Below are 18,561 nucleotides of genomic sequence, written 5' to 3'. Positions count from 1 at the left end.
CCTATAGGAGCCAATTGCTTGTTTGCCTGTTTTTTGAGATGATATTTTTATGCTCCTAAAATTATATTTCTATAAGGAAGTGCATAAACAACATATGGAGATTAAAAGATGGTGAAACATGAAGAAATCTCCCTCCCACAGTCCATCCAGGGTCCATCACAGTCCTTCAGGGTCCATCCACGGTCCACTTACGGCCCAGCCATGGTCCACTCAGGGTCGGGCCGCAGTCCATCCATGGTATGGCCAAGGTCCACTCACGATCCATCATAGTCCATCCACGGATGGTCACGGTCCATCCATGGCCCATCAGGGTCTATCTACAGTCCATTCACGGTCCATCCGGATACATCATGGTCTATCCACGGTCCATCCAGGGTCCATCTAGGTCCATCCAGGGTTTATCCACAATCCACTCGTGGACCATCACGGTCCATCTCGGTCCATCCAGGTCCATCCTGGTCCATCACGGTCTATCCACGGTCCATCCCGGTCCATCCCGGTCCAACCACGGTCCATCCAGGTCCATCCCGGTCCATTCAGGTCCATCCTGGTCCATTCAGGTCCATCCTGGTCCATCCCGGTCCACCCCGGTCCATCCTGGTCCATCCAGGTCCATCCACGGTCCATCCAGGTCCATCCACGGTCCATCCAGGTCCATCTAGGTCCATCCAGGGTTTATCCACAATCCACTCATGGACCATCATGGTCCATCCAGGTCCATCCTGGTCCATCCCGGTCCATCCACGATCCATCCAGGTCCATCCTGGTCTATCCAGGTCCATCCCAATGCATCCACAGTCCATCCAGGTCCATCCTGGTCCATCCTGGTCCATCCACGGTCCATCCAGGTCCATCCACGGTCCATCTCGGTCCATCCTGGTCCATCCACGGTCCATCCAGTTCCATCCGGTCCATCCACGGTCCATCCAGGTCCATCCACGGTCCATCTCGGTCCATCCTGGTCCATCCACGGTCCATCCAGTTCCATCCGGTCCATCCACGGTCCATCCAGGTCCATCCTGGTCCATCTAGGTCCATCCAGGGTTTATCCACAATCCACTCATGGACCATCACGGTCCATCTCGGTCCATCCACGGTCCATCCCGGTCCATCCTGGTCCATCCACGTCAATTGTTTTGTGTGTGGTCAGACTTTAAATTGTCCATCAGGCGTGAATTCGAACGTTTCTTCAGGAAAGAAAAACCTTCCTTAGAAAAAACAATGAGTCGGCCTCCTCGGAATAGGGGGCGCCCGGCTACCCAGAGGAGCAACGACAGGCGCGAGATACAGCGGCCGGAAGGCGCGCCGCCGGAAGCCGGAAGCCGGAAGCGCGAGGACTTCCGGCCGGCGCCATCTCGCCGTGAGACAGCAGCCGCCGCCGCCGCCGCCGCGATGCTGTCGACCGCCGCGCGGGGCTGGGGACCCGGCCGAGACCTGGCGATGGAGCCCGACGGCGCCGCGGGCCCCCTGCAGCTGCGCTTCTCGCCCTACGCCTTCAACGGAGGGTGAGCCCCGGAGCGCCTGGGCCGCTCGGCGCGGGGGTCGGCGTGGGAGCCGGGGCTCTGCCGGGAGGGCGGCGGGGGCTGGGCGGGGCGGCGCCGGGGTTCGGGGGGGCCGAGCGGTCGGTGCCCCCGGCTCTCACGGTGTAGACGGGGAACCCGTAGGGACGCGTTCCCTACCATGTAACCATGTAAGCAGTTTCTCTCTCCCTCTCTCCCTCTCTCCCTCTCTCTTTTTTAATTCCCAGAACGACGGCTAGATGGCATTCGCTCCGTTTTCACGGACGGGCCGGGGCTCTTAGAGGTTGGGCCGCTCCGGGCACGGCAGCTGGAGGCTGAGCCGGGGCGCGGGTTCTGATGCCGCGTCCCGGGCGGGCTGCTGGCCCATCGTGAGGCGGTTGCAAAGCAGGAGGCTGCGGGGTGCTGCGGGGCGCTGGGGACTCCGTACCTGCCGCTCCAGCTCCTTGCGATCCAGCTTACGATCCTGTGATCATCAAGTCACTTTTTTCCAGTCTTTTCTCCCTTTTCTCTAGCGCCTATTGCTGCCGGCTCTCGGGCAGCCTTTGTCTCTGCAAAACAAGGCTCGGTTCCCTATCTTCTACTCTGTCTCTTTTAAATGTAGCTAAACCCCATTAACATCCTCACGTCTCCTTCGGGGTAGGATGATTCCCGAATGTGTTTCTCCAGGTTTACCTCTCCCCAGTCCCTCTTTTCCAGCTTCTTAAATGAAACATTTCTACCTGGATTTTCTGCTGTCCCCGTAACTCGAGGTACTAGAACAAAAGTCAAGCTGATCCTCAGTCATCTTTCCTTCTTGGCGCTCAGAATTATCCATCACGCTACCCAACCAGGTGTGAAATCCTGGACATCACGGTTGGCTCTTCCTGCTTCTGCCACTTTTGGTAGTGACGAAGACTTGCACGATTCGTGCGTTCATGTTCCCCCGGTATCCCGGCTTCTTCCAGTTCACCCCGCTACCTCACTGCTGCATTAATCTTTTTGGAACAGTGCTTTGATGCCATTTCCCATACTGTGTGTTATTGTCACGGCAGTCTTCTTAAAACTCTACTGTGTGTGTATATGGAGCTGATCTCATTTCACAGTCTTTAGTGTGGGATTTTCTGAGGTCAGACCCCTGTCCACTGCATAAGCTTTATGTTCCTCCACTAGCTTACACACAAAGAAACACCCTAATAAGTTGTTTGTATTATTTTGATCATTACCTGACTCTCTTTATCCATTGTCCATATTTGGAATGCCATCCTTTTGTAGTTCAGAGCTTTAGTGCACGTCCTACCTTAGTAAAAATAATGGATAATGTTTTCTTAGTGCTTATATTCTATTTCTTAGTACTTCTTTCTTAGTGCTGTGCTAGGTACTTTTGTGGTTTGTGTCATTCAACAGTCAGTCATCCTCTTAACACAGGGACTGGTATTACCAGCAATGAGAAGGTGGATTATTTGTGGTCACAGAGCTAGGAAGTGGCAAGGACAGGTCCAGTAACCCCTGAGCCCAGGTTCTCACGTGTAAACCACGTGATCATAGCTTACATTGCAGGATCAGTTATGTTCTTCGGCAAAGTAAAAGGGCTTTACAGTTATTAGTGCATTTAGTTGTTGCAAAATCCTAGTGAGGGTAGTTACTGTTAGGATCTCTGATCTATATATGAAGACATTGAGGCCTCGAGAAATTAAACAGCTTACCCAGGGTCTCCTGTCTGGTGAGTGAGAGATCCAGAATTAGAACGGGGTAAACTACTCTGGGAATTCATGCTTTAGACCTTTACAGAACCCAGCATAAATTATACAGTCACAAAAGAAAAGGTTTGTTCTTTGTTCATTTCCAAGATATTTGGGTGTTTACTGAGTGGTAGATAAGGTCTTGGATATGAAGACCTGAAAAACATTAAACCCTTCTTTGAGCACAGAAAACTTGATTTGTGGTGTCTATACCTGATCCCCTTGGCAGGGGTTATGGCCCTGTTTTGTGATATCAGTATCTTGCTCAAGGTTGGTATTTAATTTTTGATAATGATATGATAATTCAGTGGTTTTTCTGGTTACCTTCTGCCTAGTGATCTTTGCTCTGATTTAGGCTTGTGTTTTTTAGGAAGTACTTACATTTTTTCCCCCAGACAACTTGTAGCCAGGAATCATTTCCCTTTGATTGTTCATCTGAGCCCTACTCTTGGTCAAAGCTATTGGGTTTTGTCTCAACATATACTATGGACTGTTCTCTAGAGAGAGATGCTATTGCCATCCACAAATATTCATTAATTTTTGTGTCTCCTTTATTTTTCCCTCAGTACTGTATTGGCAATCGCTGGAGAAGATTTTTCAATCGTTGCTTCTGACACTCGATTGAGTGAAGGGTTTTCAATTCACACCCGGGATAGCCCCAAGTGTTATAAATTGTAAGTAAATATTTCTAGGGTCACATTTCCTAGTGCCTTGTGATGATTTTGTGCTGTAAGAGATTCCACTTCTAAACAATTTGTTTAATGAGTTTTTAGATTACATATTTGGAGCTTAGTTTGCATTTTTCTTAGAAAACTGTTTTCTGAATTAGTATTTCCTAATAATTCAATATGTAGTCTTAATGATATTTGCTGTACTGGCAGGGAATATTTTTACCTTAATGTTTTATCATGAATATTTTCAAATACATAACAAAGGTAAAAGAATTTTGTAGTGAATACCTCTATGCTATCACATGGCTCTTGTTAGCGTTTACTGTAATTATTTTATCATATAGCTTTGTATTCTTTTTTCTGTTAATCCATTGCATGTTTAATGTTAGGGTTAAAGCTCATAGGTATAGCTGCTTAGGTTATGGTTAAATTAAATGTTTTGGGTAAAAAAAAAAAAGCCACAGTCATAATGGGCTAGCTATATTTTTTCTAAGACATGAAAATGAAATCTGCACTGATGAGCAGTGGTTTGTAACTAAAGATTTTTGGAAACAGTTACGAAGGGTGGTTAATTCCTCAGTCCACAAAGAGCCTATTTAAGCCTGAATTGTAATAGGAATGAATTGACGAGGTTTAAGGGCCTTGTGTTGTAAGGAGGAGGGCTCCACCTTTCCTTGTCGAGCTGGCCCACACCCTACTCTAGAGAATAGCTGATGTTTGTTTGTCGTCTTCCCAGTTCTCTTTGTGTACTTTTTTTTTTTTAATTTTTTTTTTTATTTTATTTATGATAGTCACACACAGAGAGAGAGAGAGGCAGAGACACAGGCAGAGGGAGAAGCAGGCTCCATGCACCGGGAGCCCGACGTGGGATTCGATCCCGGGTCTCCAGGATCGCGCCCTGGGCCAAAGGCAGGCGCCAAACCACTGTGCCACCCAGGGATCCCTCTTAGTGTAGTTTTTAAAAAAAAAACTAAGATCTTATTTATTTATTAGAGAGAGTACGTGTGCACACGCACAGGAAGGGGAGAGGGAGAAGACTCCCCGCTGAGCAGGACGCCAGGTATGGGACTCAGTCCAGGACCCTGGGATCATGACTTGAGCCAAAGACAGACACTTCACTGACTGAGCCACCAGGCGCTCCTCTTCATGTGCTTTTCCAAAGTCTTTCAGTATTCCTTTCTCCTCTCTAATTCTTAGTGCGTTGATACTACCTTTTTTCTTCCTCTAAGATGTTTTATAATTTGAAAGTACTAAATGTCACAGATAAAATTGAGGACTATAACTACAAATAACCATTCTCCTACAAGGTTCTGCTCGTCTTCATAATGTTCTACTTTAATGTATGTGTTGCTGAAGGGAATACCCATTCTTCTTTCTTCTTCTTTTTTTTTTAAGATTTTTTTTATTTATTAGAGACACAGAGAGGGAGGGAGGCAGGCAGGCAGGCAGGCTCCATGCAGGGAGCCTGATGTGGGACTGGATCCCAGGTCTCCAGGATCAGGCCCTGGACTGAAGGCGGCGCTAAACCGCTGAGCCAGCGGGCTGTCCCCCATTCTTCTTTCTTCTTATGAAATAACTGTAGGCATATAGATGGATAGATAGGACATTAACAACTTCCTATGTCCTTCTTATCCATCTTCAGCACTAAATCACACATAGGGTTGAAGCCGCCTATGTACACCAAGCCCTTTGGGGCTGACTTAGACCCAAACCTGCCTCTTCCCCACCTGTTTGAGACTCTACATTTAGTCTTTATTCTTTGCATGCATACTCCCTTTCCATTGATATATTTGAGTATTTGGTATAAAGCATCCTAAAGCCCCAACATTTTGTCTTATCCTATTGGTATTATTCACCCATCTTGGTAGTAAAGGCACTGCAGCCTTATGGGAGATTGGAGCTCTTTTTTTTTTTTTTTTTAAGATTTTATTTATTTATTCATAGAGACACACACAGAGAGAGAGAGGCAGAGATACAGGCAGAGGGAGAAGCCGACTCCACGCAGAGAGCCCGACATGGGACTCGATCCAGGGTCTCCAGGATCACGCCCTGGGCTGCAGGCGGCGCTAAGCCGCTGCGCCACCGGGGCTGCCCAGATTGGAGCTCTTTAACTCAGTGCAGTGAGATTGGTTATAGGGATAGTCGGGGAAATGCTGGTGATGCCCCCAGAGCTGTCTTAGTGGTCTCCCTACCTGGACAGGTGTGGTTTGTGTAAATTTCTGAAAGGAAGGGTTTATCTTGTGACCTCTGCTACATTTCTTGATGAGATTGGTGTAGGTTTCCTTATAGATTGATATTAAAGTTTAGGAATCTTTGAGACCTGGTTAAATTTGTTTAACTCTACCAAAATATAATCAGTTCCCCAATGGTGGGCATTTAAGTTATTTTTTTTTTGCTTTGTTTTGAAGAGTCATTAACATAACATGTATATTTTCACAAGTAAGCCTGTAGTATATATCTTTGAAAAATTACTTGAATATATTTACAGGTAGAACTTCTAGCGGTGGAATTATTGAGTAAAAGTGATGTTCACTTAAACTTTTACTGGATACTGCCAAATGACCCTTCTAAAAAGTTAAACTGATGTATATTCTTGCCCAGTTATTTATTAAGAGTACCATTTTCCACAACCTCAGCAGCATTAGGTATTATTAACCAGTTTAATAGGTTGAAATAATCTCCTGTGTAGATTTGGATTTGTGAACAACATGAAGGCACTTTTCATATGTTTATGTCTCTTTTTTATGTGACTCCTGTAACTATACCAATCTTTCTGTTTGAGGGGTTTTTTTTTTTTGTTTTTTTTTTTTGTTGTTTTTTTTTTTGTTGTTGTTGTTGTTGAGATATAATTGACATGACTGGTTTCTGGTATACAATATAATGATTCTGTATGTATATTGCAAATGATCACAGTAAGGCCAGTTAACATCTGTCACCATACATAATTACACATTTTTGTTGTTGAGGACTTTTAAGATCTCTGGCAACTGAAATACTCAATACAGTGTTATTAACTGTAGTCCCCATGCTATACATTACATCGAGTGAGACACTGTGTCGATGCGTTTGATATTTATAGGAGCCCTTTCAGACTAAGGAAATTAACATTAGACTTTGATCAAATCTATGATTTTTTTTCTTTATCATATTTTTCTCCATATGTTTTAATTTGGGGGTTGCTTAGGGGCTCATTCAGTTGAGTGTCCAACTCTTGGTCTTGGCTCAGGTCATGATCTCGGGGTCATGAGAGCTAGCCCTGTGGAGGGCTCCATATAGTGGAGAGTCTGCTGGAGATTCTCTTTCCCACTCTTGCCCCTCCTGCTTGGGCACACGGACGCTCACTCATGCATGTGTGTGTGTGTGTCTTTCTCTCTTTCTCTCAAGTAAATAAATCTTTTTTAAAAAGTTTTAATTTGGTACATAGTCAAGTTTATGAAGCTATTCTGTGTAGATACTGAGTTGTATCATATTTAAATAGGTGGCTCTCAACCCAAGATTGTACCACCTGTGTTTTCTTTAGGCCATTCATTCTTTCATTTGTCTATAAGTCCTTGATCCACCCACTATTTATTTATTGTAGGGAATAAAATGATTACCCCACCCCTCCAACGGGTCTAACTGGTGGCATTACCATTTGGTGAATAATGGAAATAGGAATTTTAAATTTAAAATTGCCCAAAGTGTGTTTTATTTTACTGTCTAACCAGCTCAGTTTCCTGAAATATGCTTTTTACAGAACAGACAAAACAGTTATTGGATGCAGCGGTTTTCATGGAGACTGTCTCACCCTGACAAAGATTATTGAAGCAAGACTAAAGGTAGACACTTTTGTGTAAAGTTAATAACAATTTCTTTGATTGATTGAAGCATACGACAGGACTGTTGTTCAGAATAGTTGGAGAAGCTCTAGGTTAGCAGGTGAAACTACAGTCTATTCTAGAAATGAAAAGGAACTTAATATAGCCACGTGAAAGTAGCATAATGTGAAACTGCAGGATATTCCCTTTCTTAAAATCTCTGTACGATATAAAGATTCTCTACCCTTTCCAAGGTAGCCTGGGAAGGGTTTCTCGTGAAGATAATCTTCCTTCAAAAACAAAAATTCTGTGGTGGAGGCAAGCTTGTAGACCGGTGCTTGGTTTTGGATACCATCAGCTGACATGCTTTCCCTCCTTACAGCGTTGAATTCTTAGTTGACAGGACGCATAAGCAGAAACAGGAGTAGATGTGGCAGGAGTTTGGATGATACCACCTAAGCTGTCATCACCTGATTCCTTGATTGTTTTTAGTTGACTGCCAGCTGAAGAAGTTGTGACACGTGATAGGTGGGGGTGAAACAGTAGGAAAGGGTGGTCCGAGGGGGAAGTGAGAGAATGAGCCATTCTAACCTGTTCTGCAGGTTTTAGAGAGGCTGACAGTGTCCCTGCCTGCATGTATTTTGTGTGTGATGGGTAGGAATGAAGAACAAAGGAATACTGACTGAATGAAAGCAAATGCATGTCTGGATTTTTATTAGAACCTGTGTATATTAAGCAGTATGTAACTTCAAATAATTTCAAGGAGAGTAGACCAGGAATAATTTAGACTGTACTAAAATGGGTTTTAGGGGCACCTGAGTAGGTCAGTTGGTTAAGTGTCTGACTCTTGGTTTCAGCTCAGGTCGTCATCTCAGGGTTGCGAGGTGGAGCCCCATGTCAGGCTGTGTGCTCAGCACGGCGTCTGCTGGAGTTTTTTCTCCCCATACCTTACCCCCCAAGTGTGTGTCCATGCTCTCTCTTTTTCTCTAAAGTAAATCTTTAAATTAAAATGGATTTTATCTGTAATAGTAAATACTCTTCTTAGCTGGCAAACAAGATTTGGACTGGAGTAGGATTTAATTTTGTAGGATATGTGTCGCAATTTTCATATAGTTGGTAAGGCCACCTGATGTGTGAAGAACTTAGCTATAATCACATCCTGTCTTTGCCTATTTGTGAATAACATTTGAGATTATATGCACTTATGAATGATATCATAGATACTGGAGTATGTAATAAGTTTAATATCTGGTTTGGAAAAATTTTGAAATAGCTCATTAGAATATAGAAATTATTTCATTCAATGTTTTATTGTTATTTGAAATTTTTACACTGAAAGCTTCATTGGCATACATTTATTGACATATTTATATGATTCCTGGTATACATGACTAGCAGAGTAGCATTGTGTTAATAAAATATAACAAGGAACAGTGAATTCAATTTAATCATACCATCCTTGAAATTTTTCTTTCATACGTTATTACATAAATGGTGTGGTGATTAAAATGTTGATGCTTGGTTTTGAAATGAAATGAAGATTTTTTCCTAATCTGTTTTCAGTATTTTGACTTGTTATTTTGCCCTATATTCTTAGGTAAATCTTTAGAGATGCTTGCTTTGTGGGTGATAAATTGGTGAACTTAAATTTATGTTTGTAATTTTTTTTAGAATTTCTCGGATAATTTAGAATTCCCTAAGAGTGCAGTAAATCTAGGATTCAAAATCACAATGAGATTTGCTTTGGATACTTCAGTTCTCCACTATAGATGCTTTAAGGAGTAAGACCATTTCCCAGAGTAAGGGTTCTGCTCTCATACCTCCTGTTCTCACACATATCTACTTTGCAAAGAGAAGGGCTTATATGTGGGTCTGATCAAGGGTCAGCAAACTGACCAGAGAGTAATTATTTTCAGCTCTATGGGCCATTTACTTTGCTGTTGTAGTGCACAAGCAAATGTAGGTAGATAATATATAATGAACAAATAGGACTCCGATCTGATTCAGCTTTCTTTGCAGAAGTAGTTGGTGGGCTGGACTTGGTCCACGGGCTCTAGTTTGCTGCGGCCCTGGTCTAGAGGCAGAGTAAAGGAGAGCTGGACTTAAATCATCCTCCCATGCACCACTCATGCCTGATGTGTGGCATTTGCTCTTGAATGAGCCGTTCCTGAGATAAGGGTGGCATGGAAAACAGAGAATTGAGGACAAATTTAACTTCCTTTCCCTTAAAAATTTGTGTAGCCCCCCAAATGGTGTGGTAGTATTGTGTGTGATGATGAAAGAACAGTAGGCACCCTTTCACCAAGATAAGTGTTCACCCTTTAACTTTACTTTGCTGGTTCTGGTCTGTATTATATTTTGCCTCTCCGTGCCTGTTTTGTTAATACTTGCAGATGTATAAGCATTCTAACAACAAAACCATGACTACAGGGGCGATTGCTGCGATGCTGTCTACAATCCTCTACTCAAGGCGCTTCTTTCCCTACTACGTTTACAACATCATTGGGGGACTGGATGAAGAAGGTAGAATTCTTTTTTCTGGAAAATGAAGGGAGGGGGGTGGCATTTTTTAGATGTGTGTTTCCATCTAGATTTCAACCATAAACACTGTCTTGCCCAACAGTTTTATTTTCTGTTAATTAAAGCAATACGAAACTGAAGCTAAAAGGGAAAGAGATGATCAGAAGGCACATCACAGGTTATATGCTAAAGCTCTAATAAGGACTGTTGGGCAGGCTGTTATTTTACTATTTTCTGCAGATCTCGTATGAGTTCAGTAGTTAGATAATTAGCATTTCGGTCTTTCAGAAAGAGATCTGATTTGGAGAAGCTTGACTTAATTATGATTCTACATAACAAACATATTTGCTTAAGTTTTTAAAAAGTGATGCCTTCAAAGAAGTGTGTGCATCCCCTGCAGTGTTTTCTGAAGCACCACTTTGATTTCCTGTCAGAGTCTGATGAGAAGGGCCTGAGAAAATGTCGTGTTACTTGATATGTCCTCTTGTTGTGTTTCTTTTTTAAAGATTTTATTTATTTATTCATGAGAGACACAGAGAGAGGCAGAGACACAGGCAGAGGGAGAAGCAGGCTCCCTACAGGGAGCCTGAGGTGGGACTCGATCCCAGGACCCCGCGTCACCCCCTGGGCCGAAGGGTGCTCAACTGCTGAGCCACCCAGGGATACCCTGTCCTCTTGTTTTGATCCAGAGCAGGGACACTGATGGTTTTCACTGGGTTTCATTTGGACTGATCTTTGGTTGCTTCCAAAAACCAGGTACTTTCTCTCAGGACCGATCTGTGCCACCATTTACAGTAGTCCATTGAGTAAAGAAGTTACAGGAATGTCTGGCTGATAACAGTATGTTGAAATACATCTATCTCCTGAGAGGGAACATTTCTGGATAATGAGTTCGGCTCCTCTCATCCCCTCACTCTACTTTGTATTCCTGTCTCTTCTAGTCCACTGGCTTTTCCTTTGTTTTCCTTCTATCTTACTAGCTTCCCCATATGCGGCCTCTGGGAGCCTTCTAGTCATAGTATCGACTGTGGTTTACATGTAGACAGGTTATGTTAACACAGTGTATTTCGAGGCTTTCAATCTACTTGAAAACTAGGAAAGTAAGTGTAAAGCATAGAAATGGTCAGTAGAAACAAATTACCCTTAATAAGGTAATTAAATCCTAGCCACAGATAGCTTGCATACCCAGCGTGCTCATGGGCACTTTTTCACTTAAATTACGTCTGACTTGAATGTCTGATAAATAAGTTATGTTTTAGTCACATTTGTAATAGCTACCATTGAATTTAGCAGAACAAACTGTCCTTTGAGTTTTGCTGAGAGATAGGGAGACTGCTTTGGGGTGTGTTTTGAGTTCAGAGCCCTGTTCTTTAATGTTTTGGTGGTATTCTCAGGCATTTCTTTCTTTCCTTTTTTTTTTTTTTTTTTAAGATTTTTTTATTTGTATTTATTCATGAGAGACAGAGAGAGGCAGAGACAGAGGCAGGAGGAGAAGCAGGCTCCCTGTGGGGAAGCCCGATGTGGGACTTGATTCCGGAACTCCAGGATCATGCCCTGCGCCAAAGGCAGACGCTCAACCACTGAGCCACCCAGGTGTCCCTCTCAGGCATTTCCAACTGTCTTTTTTAATCTTCTCTGGTCTGCTTTGGTTATCCTTTAAATTTGTTTTTATTTCTTAGAGGAATTTATGTGTGTCATAAAGCAGTCCTGTCTGCTCCCAAGGTACTCCAGCTTTTACCTGTGCTTTCTTTCCTCTTCTTGGTTTATTTCCTTGCTTTCATGGTGTAAGAAGCCAAGAGACCTTTTATGTGACTTAGGATCTAATCCTGGTGTTCTGAGATTTTATAATGATGCCCCTTCTACAGAGTGTCTTCTAGATTTCCCCCTGTTCCCTCCTCACTGTCTCCACAGCCACCTGCATTGTGATCTTACTTTTATAATGTTTCCCTTGCCATATTGCCCACTAGTCCTTTTCTTCCTCTCTGAAGATTTCCTCAGGTTTAGATTCTTACCTTTGGTACTTTTTTTTTTTTTTTTTAAAGATTTTATTTATTGATTCATGAGAGACAGAGAGAGGCAGAGACCCAGGCAGAGGGAGAAGCAGGCTCCATGCAGGGAGCCCGATGCGGGACCCTATCCCAGGACTCCAGGATTATGTTGTGGGCCAAAGACATGCTAAACCGTTGAGCTGCTTGGGCTGCCCCTTCGGCCACATTCTTATTTTTGCTGTCATTCACTTCCCAAGAACTTTTTCTTATTCTCTGGCTTCCTAAATTTTTTTCTTAAAGTATGTTCTTGTTATATTTTTTGTACTTTCTTTGACATTTTCTTGTGTTCCTTGCATTTTACCAGACTTTTTTTTTTTCCCATTTGGTTTGTTTATTCTTGACTTCTATGTCAGAGGCTTCAAATTTCTGTTGATTTTTGACAGTTCATACTGAAGGTTGATATGCCAAAATCTGAGTAAAGGTGGCATGGTATGTCAGTTTTCCATTTGCTGCTTCTGTTTCATTCCCTTACACAGCCTGCATGTAAGCCTGGTGCCCTCAAGTCCAGAGTCTCCACTAAGGTCTCAAGAGACCTTGTTTCCTGTTTTTGCTCTCTTGAGGAGACGGAGACGGAGACCTGGAGGGCAGTGCTCCTTCTTGAGACCTTCAGGGTAGTTGGGTCCCTGACTGTCCTTCAGGACACTGGTGTCAACAGCTGAACTTCGGACAGTGGGATCAGTGATTGTCTTTAGGACGCTTGGTCCACAGCTGCCCTTGAAGCTCACAGGCTCAGTAGCCGTCTGCTTTATCCTCTGCCTTTGACTCTACTTACAGTCATGCTTTAAAAATATTTCCATGAAATTAATAATGAATTTAGTTTCTCCTTAACAAAAACAATGGTACTGTAGAGGTTTCGAAGAGTACAAGAAGATACAGAGATAAAGTAGTCATCACCCCAATCCTTACCTCAGAGATAATTAGTATTAAACTTCTGGTCAGCATGCTCCTAGGCATCTTGGTGGTCACATGTGCTGGTGCGATGAGTAAGCGGAGTATATAATGTGAGTGTCTGGTGGGATGTACTGTCAAGGAGTTGTTCTGTGCTCCTGAGTAGACTCCTCAGGATTCAGGACTGACTTACATGGGGTGTAGCTACGCCATAGTTTGCCTGCCTGTCCTTTGAAGGTCATTACGCAGTTTCCTTAATATAAACAATATGCTGAACAGTCTTGTACAGTTTTGTATACTTTAACCATGTGTACCTCCCTGGAAAACATTCCCAGAAATTGAGTTGGCTGGGTCAGAGAATATATATTTTCGGCATTTCGATGCCACCGCTGGCTTGCCCTTCAGAAAGGGTCACCAGTGCCCCTCCTACCTGGGGCACTGGGGTAGTTTTTTGCATTCTTACCACTATCAGAATTAACACATTTTGGATATCTTTACCTAATAAATACTTTATGGTTTTGATTTATATAAGTGTACTCAAGTTGGGTGTTTTTTGTGTTTATTTACCTTTTCATTTCTTTGAGACTGACCTATGTGCTGACCTTTGCTCATTTCCATGTCTGCACTGGTATGTCAGTTTTCCAGTTTTCCATGAGTCTTTTTAAAAAATTATAAGAATGCCATCCAACTGTGTCAACTCTGTAATGTCACCAGTGGATGCCTCCCAAGAATGTTTCTGTCTCACATCTTGAGGAGTGTCTGGGTATCCAGAATTTTCAGAATTTCATACAGTCCAATCTGTTGGTGTTTCTTAACTGCTCTGAGTGTCCTCTATTAGAAAGGAGGGTTTACCTTTATTTCTTTCTAGGACTTGTTTTGACTTTGTTTTTACATTGAAGCCAGTTTGCTTTTTTTAAGGTTAAGAATTATTTTTGATGAGGAAAAGCACTCTGTAGTCAAGATTCATACCCTTCTCTGATGTTTTGCCTTTGCTAAGGGGCGGGGGGGAAGGTCATTGAATCTCTGGTCTTCAATTTATCCCACTCTTCTCTTCCTCACATCTGTTGGTTTTCCTGAGATTAGTTCTGCCTTCGGTAAAAACTTTTGGGCCTCGTTGTACTTGTGTCCTGTTGGCCTCCTGAGAGATACAGTTGTTCTTTTCGCTTTGTATTTCCTGTCCCTTTTTCCTGTGCTGTATATATAGTTCGTGAACTGCCCACTGGGATCTCGATCTTGTCCCACTCTTCCCACAAAAACACTTCCCTGGGCAGCCTCAGCACCTAGATGCTGCCTTCTCAGCAGAGAATTGTAAGTAATTCTGCATCAGGAAAAGCACACACAACTGGGGGTAGCGGAGGTCCATGGATAGGGAGACAACTGTCCTTAATCTCCCATCTCCCAGGCTAATTACTGAGATGTTTCAGTTCTGGGATGATGTGCTAGAAGGTCAGTTATATCACTTCTAAGTCCTAGCTCATAAATGACCCATGATTTCTCACACCCAAAACACAGTTGTTTTTAAAAAAAATTACAGTGGCAGGTGTGCTTTATAACAGATCCAGTATGGAAGCACACAAAGTGATTCCCTTCTTTTCCCTCCAGTCCCACAAACATGACTAACTGCAGTTTGCAGTTTATCTTACATACTTTTTTGTGTGCCTTATACAAATACATGTTTTTCTTATGCTTTTAAACAAAATAGGACTGTGTTGTACTTATTACAGAGCTCTTCATTTTACGTTGTCTTGTGGTTGTCGGCCTGGGGGCAGTCCCGTTTTTCTCTTCCATACCAGTTTGGGCTAACAGATTTTAGGGTGTTTGTATATTTTTGCTCTTTTAAGAGATGCAGAATAAGCCTTCTCATAGGTAGATCTGATTTATAAGTGAGATTATTACTAGGTCATAGGGTGTGTACTTTTACACTTTGATAGATTCTACTGCCAGATTGTTCTTTAACAAGGCCTAGCAGTTTGTGCATGCTTCAGGTGAGCCTCAGAGCCCCATTTATCCTTCTGCTCTTAGTGCTCTGTGACTTGTTAAGAATTCAGGGGCTCCTGGAGGGCTCAGTTGGTGAAGCGTCTGCCTTCAGCTCAGGTTGTGGTGAGTCTGCTGCTCCCTCTGCCCCTCCCCCTGCTTATGTGTGGGCGCATTCGCTCATGTGTGCTCGCTCACTCTTTCTCTCTCAAATAAGTAAATATAATCTTTTTTTTTTTAATTTTTATTTATTTATGATAGTCAGAGAGAGAGAGAGAGAGAGGCAGAAACACAGGCAGAGGTAGAAGCAGGCTCCATGCACCGGGAGCCCGATGTGGGATTCGATCCCGGCTCTCCAGGATCGCGCCCTGGGCCAAAGGCAGGCGCTAAACCGCTGTGCCACCCAGGGATCCCAATAAATATAATCTTAAAAAAGAATAGGTACATTCAGATTCTGGTTTAGTGTTTCTGTTTTTTATGTTTTGTTTTGCAAAAGTGATTCTTAAATCTGGTAGCACAAAGCAAGTGATTACATCTTAAGCACAACTAACCTTTTGCATGTGACATTTGTGTTTTCCAAAATTTCCCCTTTATTAAAACAGTTTTTTTATGGTGTTGACGCTTACTATTAAGTTTAAAAACAGTAAATCTTCCTTGCGACTATTCACATTCAGCAGTAGGAGAATTTTAAACTCAAGTCTATGCTAGAACTACACTCACTCGTTTTTGAGGAACATTGTGAAGAGCTTAGTGCAGGACCTGTGACTGCTAACCAGCAGTATTGTGTCTGCTTCCTGTCCACATATGTATTGGGGCCACTGCGCGGTGATGGCTGATGTCAGCTTGATGAGAGCGTGGAGCTGAGCTCCGGGTGGCAAAAACACCATGACACGGGAGTGGGCAGGTGTGCCTCTGATCATGTTCTGAGGGTAGGTGAGCAGACTGCTGAGGATAACAGAACATGCTTCTTACTGAAATTTGGCTAAAATTTTAGCTAAGTTCATAGTCCACTTTGTGTCACATTTGGACTAGATTTAGTTTTACTGTGGCTTGGGGTTATGGTCAGGATGCACCCTTATGGCGACTGTATTATTCTTTCAGGGAAGGGAGCTGTGTACAGCTTCGACCCAGTAGGGTCCTACCAGAGAGACTCCTTCAAGGCTGGAGGCTCAGCAAGTGCCATGCTCCAGCCGCTGCTTGACAACCAGGTAATGACACCGCATCCAGGCTGGTCATGACGATAACACAGAGTGCTTCCCTCTGAGTTCGTTCACCAGCTGAGGAGAGTGGAGAAATCGAGGCTTGCTTGTATGTCCCTGCTGAGTTTGTGTGGCTGATTTTCCCTACCCCAGTCTACGGTCTCTGTGTTCTGCTGGCTCTCTTGTGGCCTCTCACCTTCTCCCAGGGCTTTAGTGTCTTCTGTGCTCTCGTGACTTCCAGGCCTCTTGTATCTATAATATTCGGTCTGTGTTTTCAATTCTCTTGCCACCTTTACGTAAACATCTTGAAAATGCTTTTCTCCACATATTCACCATTTTTGTGTCCCCTTATTTTGTATTCTAACTTCCAAGTACATTTTTAATTTGCCTCCTTTTCTGTTACTGTTGCCTAAATTCAGGTCTGCATTTCCCAGCATCTTTTCTGCCTCCAAACTTACTTCCTTGTGTTTCTGAAATATATCATAAACGTGTAGTCACTTGTGTGTATTGCTTACCTGCCTCCTCTCCCATCCATGTGGTGTGCTTCTCCTGCACAGCACACCCTCGGTCTGCAGTGTCACTGCCATCTGACTCCGCTATATCCTTCGTGCCCCCATACTCAAGTGTGTCTTCTGCCAAAGGAGATTTAGTTATAGCTGCTGGGGCTCTCCTGGCTCTTTTCTCTTAATGGTAGCATATTGTATAATGGTATGTGTGCTTCTCAGGAGCAGGAGCTTTGTCTCCGTGAATATTTGTCAGGCTTTAGGAATGTTATGAAGAGCTTGGTGCAGAACTCAGCAGGACCTGTGACTGCTAACCAGTCTGCCTGTGAGACCTTCAGTCAGCTCTGGAAGCTTCTCAGTTGAGAGACATTTTAAATTTGTGTGTGATCTATTCATTATGAGTCCCCAGACTTGTGAAGGCATTGGGGAGGCTGGAGCCACCTTTGTACTGTCACATGATGCCTCAACCATGTTTCCTGTCCCACCAGGTTGGTTTTAAGAACATGCAGAATGTGGAGCATGTCCCGCTGTCCTTGGACAGAGCCATGCGGCTTGTGAAAGACGTCTTCATTTCTGCAGCGGAGAGGGATGTGTACACTGGGGATGCACTCAGAATCTGCATTGTGACTAAGGAGGGCATCAGGGAGGAGACTGTTCCCCTGAGGAAGGATTGATTGGTGTGCTGTTGTTATTAATCACTTCAGAACTGGTTAATTTTGTATCTTGGAACTATTGGTCTATTATGTTTCATTAAAAAATAAAAGCTGAAGTAATCATTTTGTTGTAATTTGTGTTCTTTAAGCAGGATGAACCTAGAAAGTAGAATTTCATTTTCCTTTCATTTTCTGCTATTTTTCTGTCTTTCAGAGCTATTTTTGCATTTTAATTTTTTTTAGCTCTACGTCCAACATGCAGCTCAAACTCAAGACCTCAAGATCAGGAGTCACATGCTCCACTGACTGATCCAGCCGGGTGCCTGTTTTTGTATTTTAGAAATGAAAAAAAAAAAAAAAAAGGTTGTGTCATTTTTTGCTTGTATTTATGAGCAAGAAATTTATCTGGAAAAGATGACCTTTGGTCAGCTCATTCCATAATGGCCAACCCATCTTATGAAGAGGGTTTTTGGAATTTATTTAGTCCACCCAGCTTGCCTTACAGGTTGGGTTACCTTTAAATCACCACTTTTAACTTTAAACCATCTCACTCTTGTTAACAAATGTGAATGGAATATCTTATAATTTCTCATCTTTGCTAAGCAGTTGGAAATGGCTGTTTTTGAAAAATGTTCAAAATAAAATTACAAAAGCAAATAACCCTTTAAATGGGCTTTGTCCAGAAGTCAGTAGGAAGAATTTTTATAAACTCTTTGAGTATTAAATCTGAGGGGCGCCTGGGTGGCTCAGCGGTTGAGCATCTGCCTTCATCCCACGGCCTGATCCTGGAGTCCCGGGATTGAGTCTCACATCGGTCTCCCTGCATGGAGCCTGCTTCTCCCTCTGCCTGTGTCTCTGCCTCTCTCTCTCTCTCTCTCTCTCTCTCTTTCTCTCTCATGAATAAATAAAGTCCTAAAAAAAAGTCCCAACTCTTGATCTCAGCTCAGGTATTGATCTCAGAGTTGTGAGATGAGCCCTGTGTTGGGCTCCTTACTGGGCATGGATCCTACTTTAAAAAGAAACTCAAGACCTAAATTTTGATAGAGCTAAAGTAGTTTCTGTTTTAGAAC

General features: G+C 43.1%; 1 protein-coding gene across 1 annotated transcript; it reads left to right on the top strand.

The window, feature by feature from the left end:
• Positions 1 to 1,329: 1,329 nt before the first annotated feature.
• On the top strand, positions 1,330 to 17,614 carry PSMB1 (proteasome 20S subunit beta 1). Its single transcript, XM_055330581.1, has 6 exons — positions 1,330 to 1,505; positions 3,805 to 3,912; positions 7,646 to 7,727; positions 10,100 to 10,229; positions 16,238 to 16,344; positions 17,327 to 17,614. The coding sequence occupies exons 1-6, from the start codon at positions 1,393 to 1,395 to the stop codon at positions 17,510 to 17,512; spliced, it is 726 nt and encodes a 241-aa protein (XP_055186556.1). The 5' UTR covers positions 1,330 to 1,392; the 3' UTR covers positions 17,513 to 17,614.
• The last annotated feature ends 947 nt before the right edge of the window (positions 17,615 to 18,561 follow it).

The sequence above is a fragment of the Nyctereutes procyonoides genome, unplaced genomic scaffold (assembly GCF_905146905.1).
Source record: "Nyctereutes procyonoides isolate TBG_1078 unplaced genomic scaffold, NYPRO_anot_genome, whole genome shotgun sequence".
Classification (NCBI taxonomy): Eukaryota; Metazoa; Chordata; class Mammalia; order Carnivora; family Canidae; genus Nyctereutes; species Nyctereutes procyonoides.
Note: the sequence above shows the minus strand (reverse complement) of the source record. Positions and strands in the feature narration are given on the sequence as shown.

What these genes read in the sequence shown, in the direction of transcription:
- PSMB1 (XM_055330581.1), top strand. Translation starts at nt 1,393, where the DNA reads ATGCTGTCGACCGCCGCGCGGGGCTGGGGACCCGGCCGAGACCTGGCG. An exon ending in CCCTACGCCTTCAACGGAGG is followed by an intron (nt 1,506 to 3,804) that starts GTGAGCCCCGGA and finishes TTTTTCCCTCAG; the next exon opens with TACTGTATTGGCAATCGCTG. An exon ending in AGCCCCAAGTGTTATAAATT is followed by an intron (nt 3,913 to 7,645) that starts GTAAGTAAATAT and finishes TGCTTTTTACAG; the next exon opens with AACAGACAAAACAGTTATTG.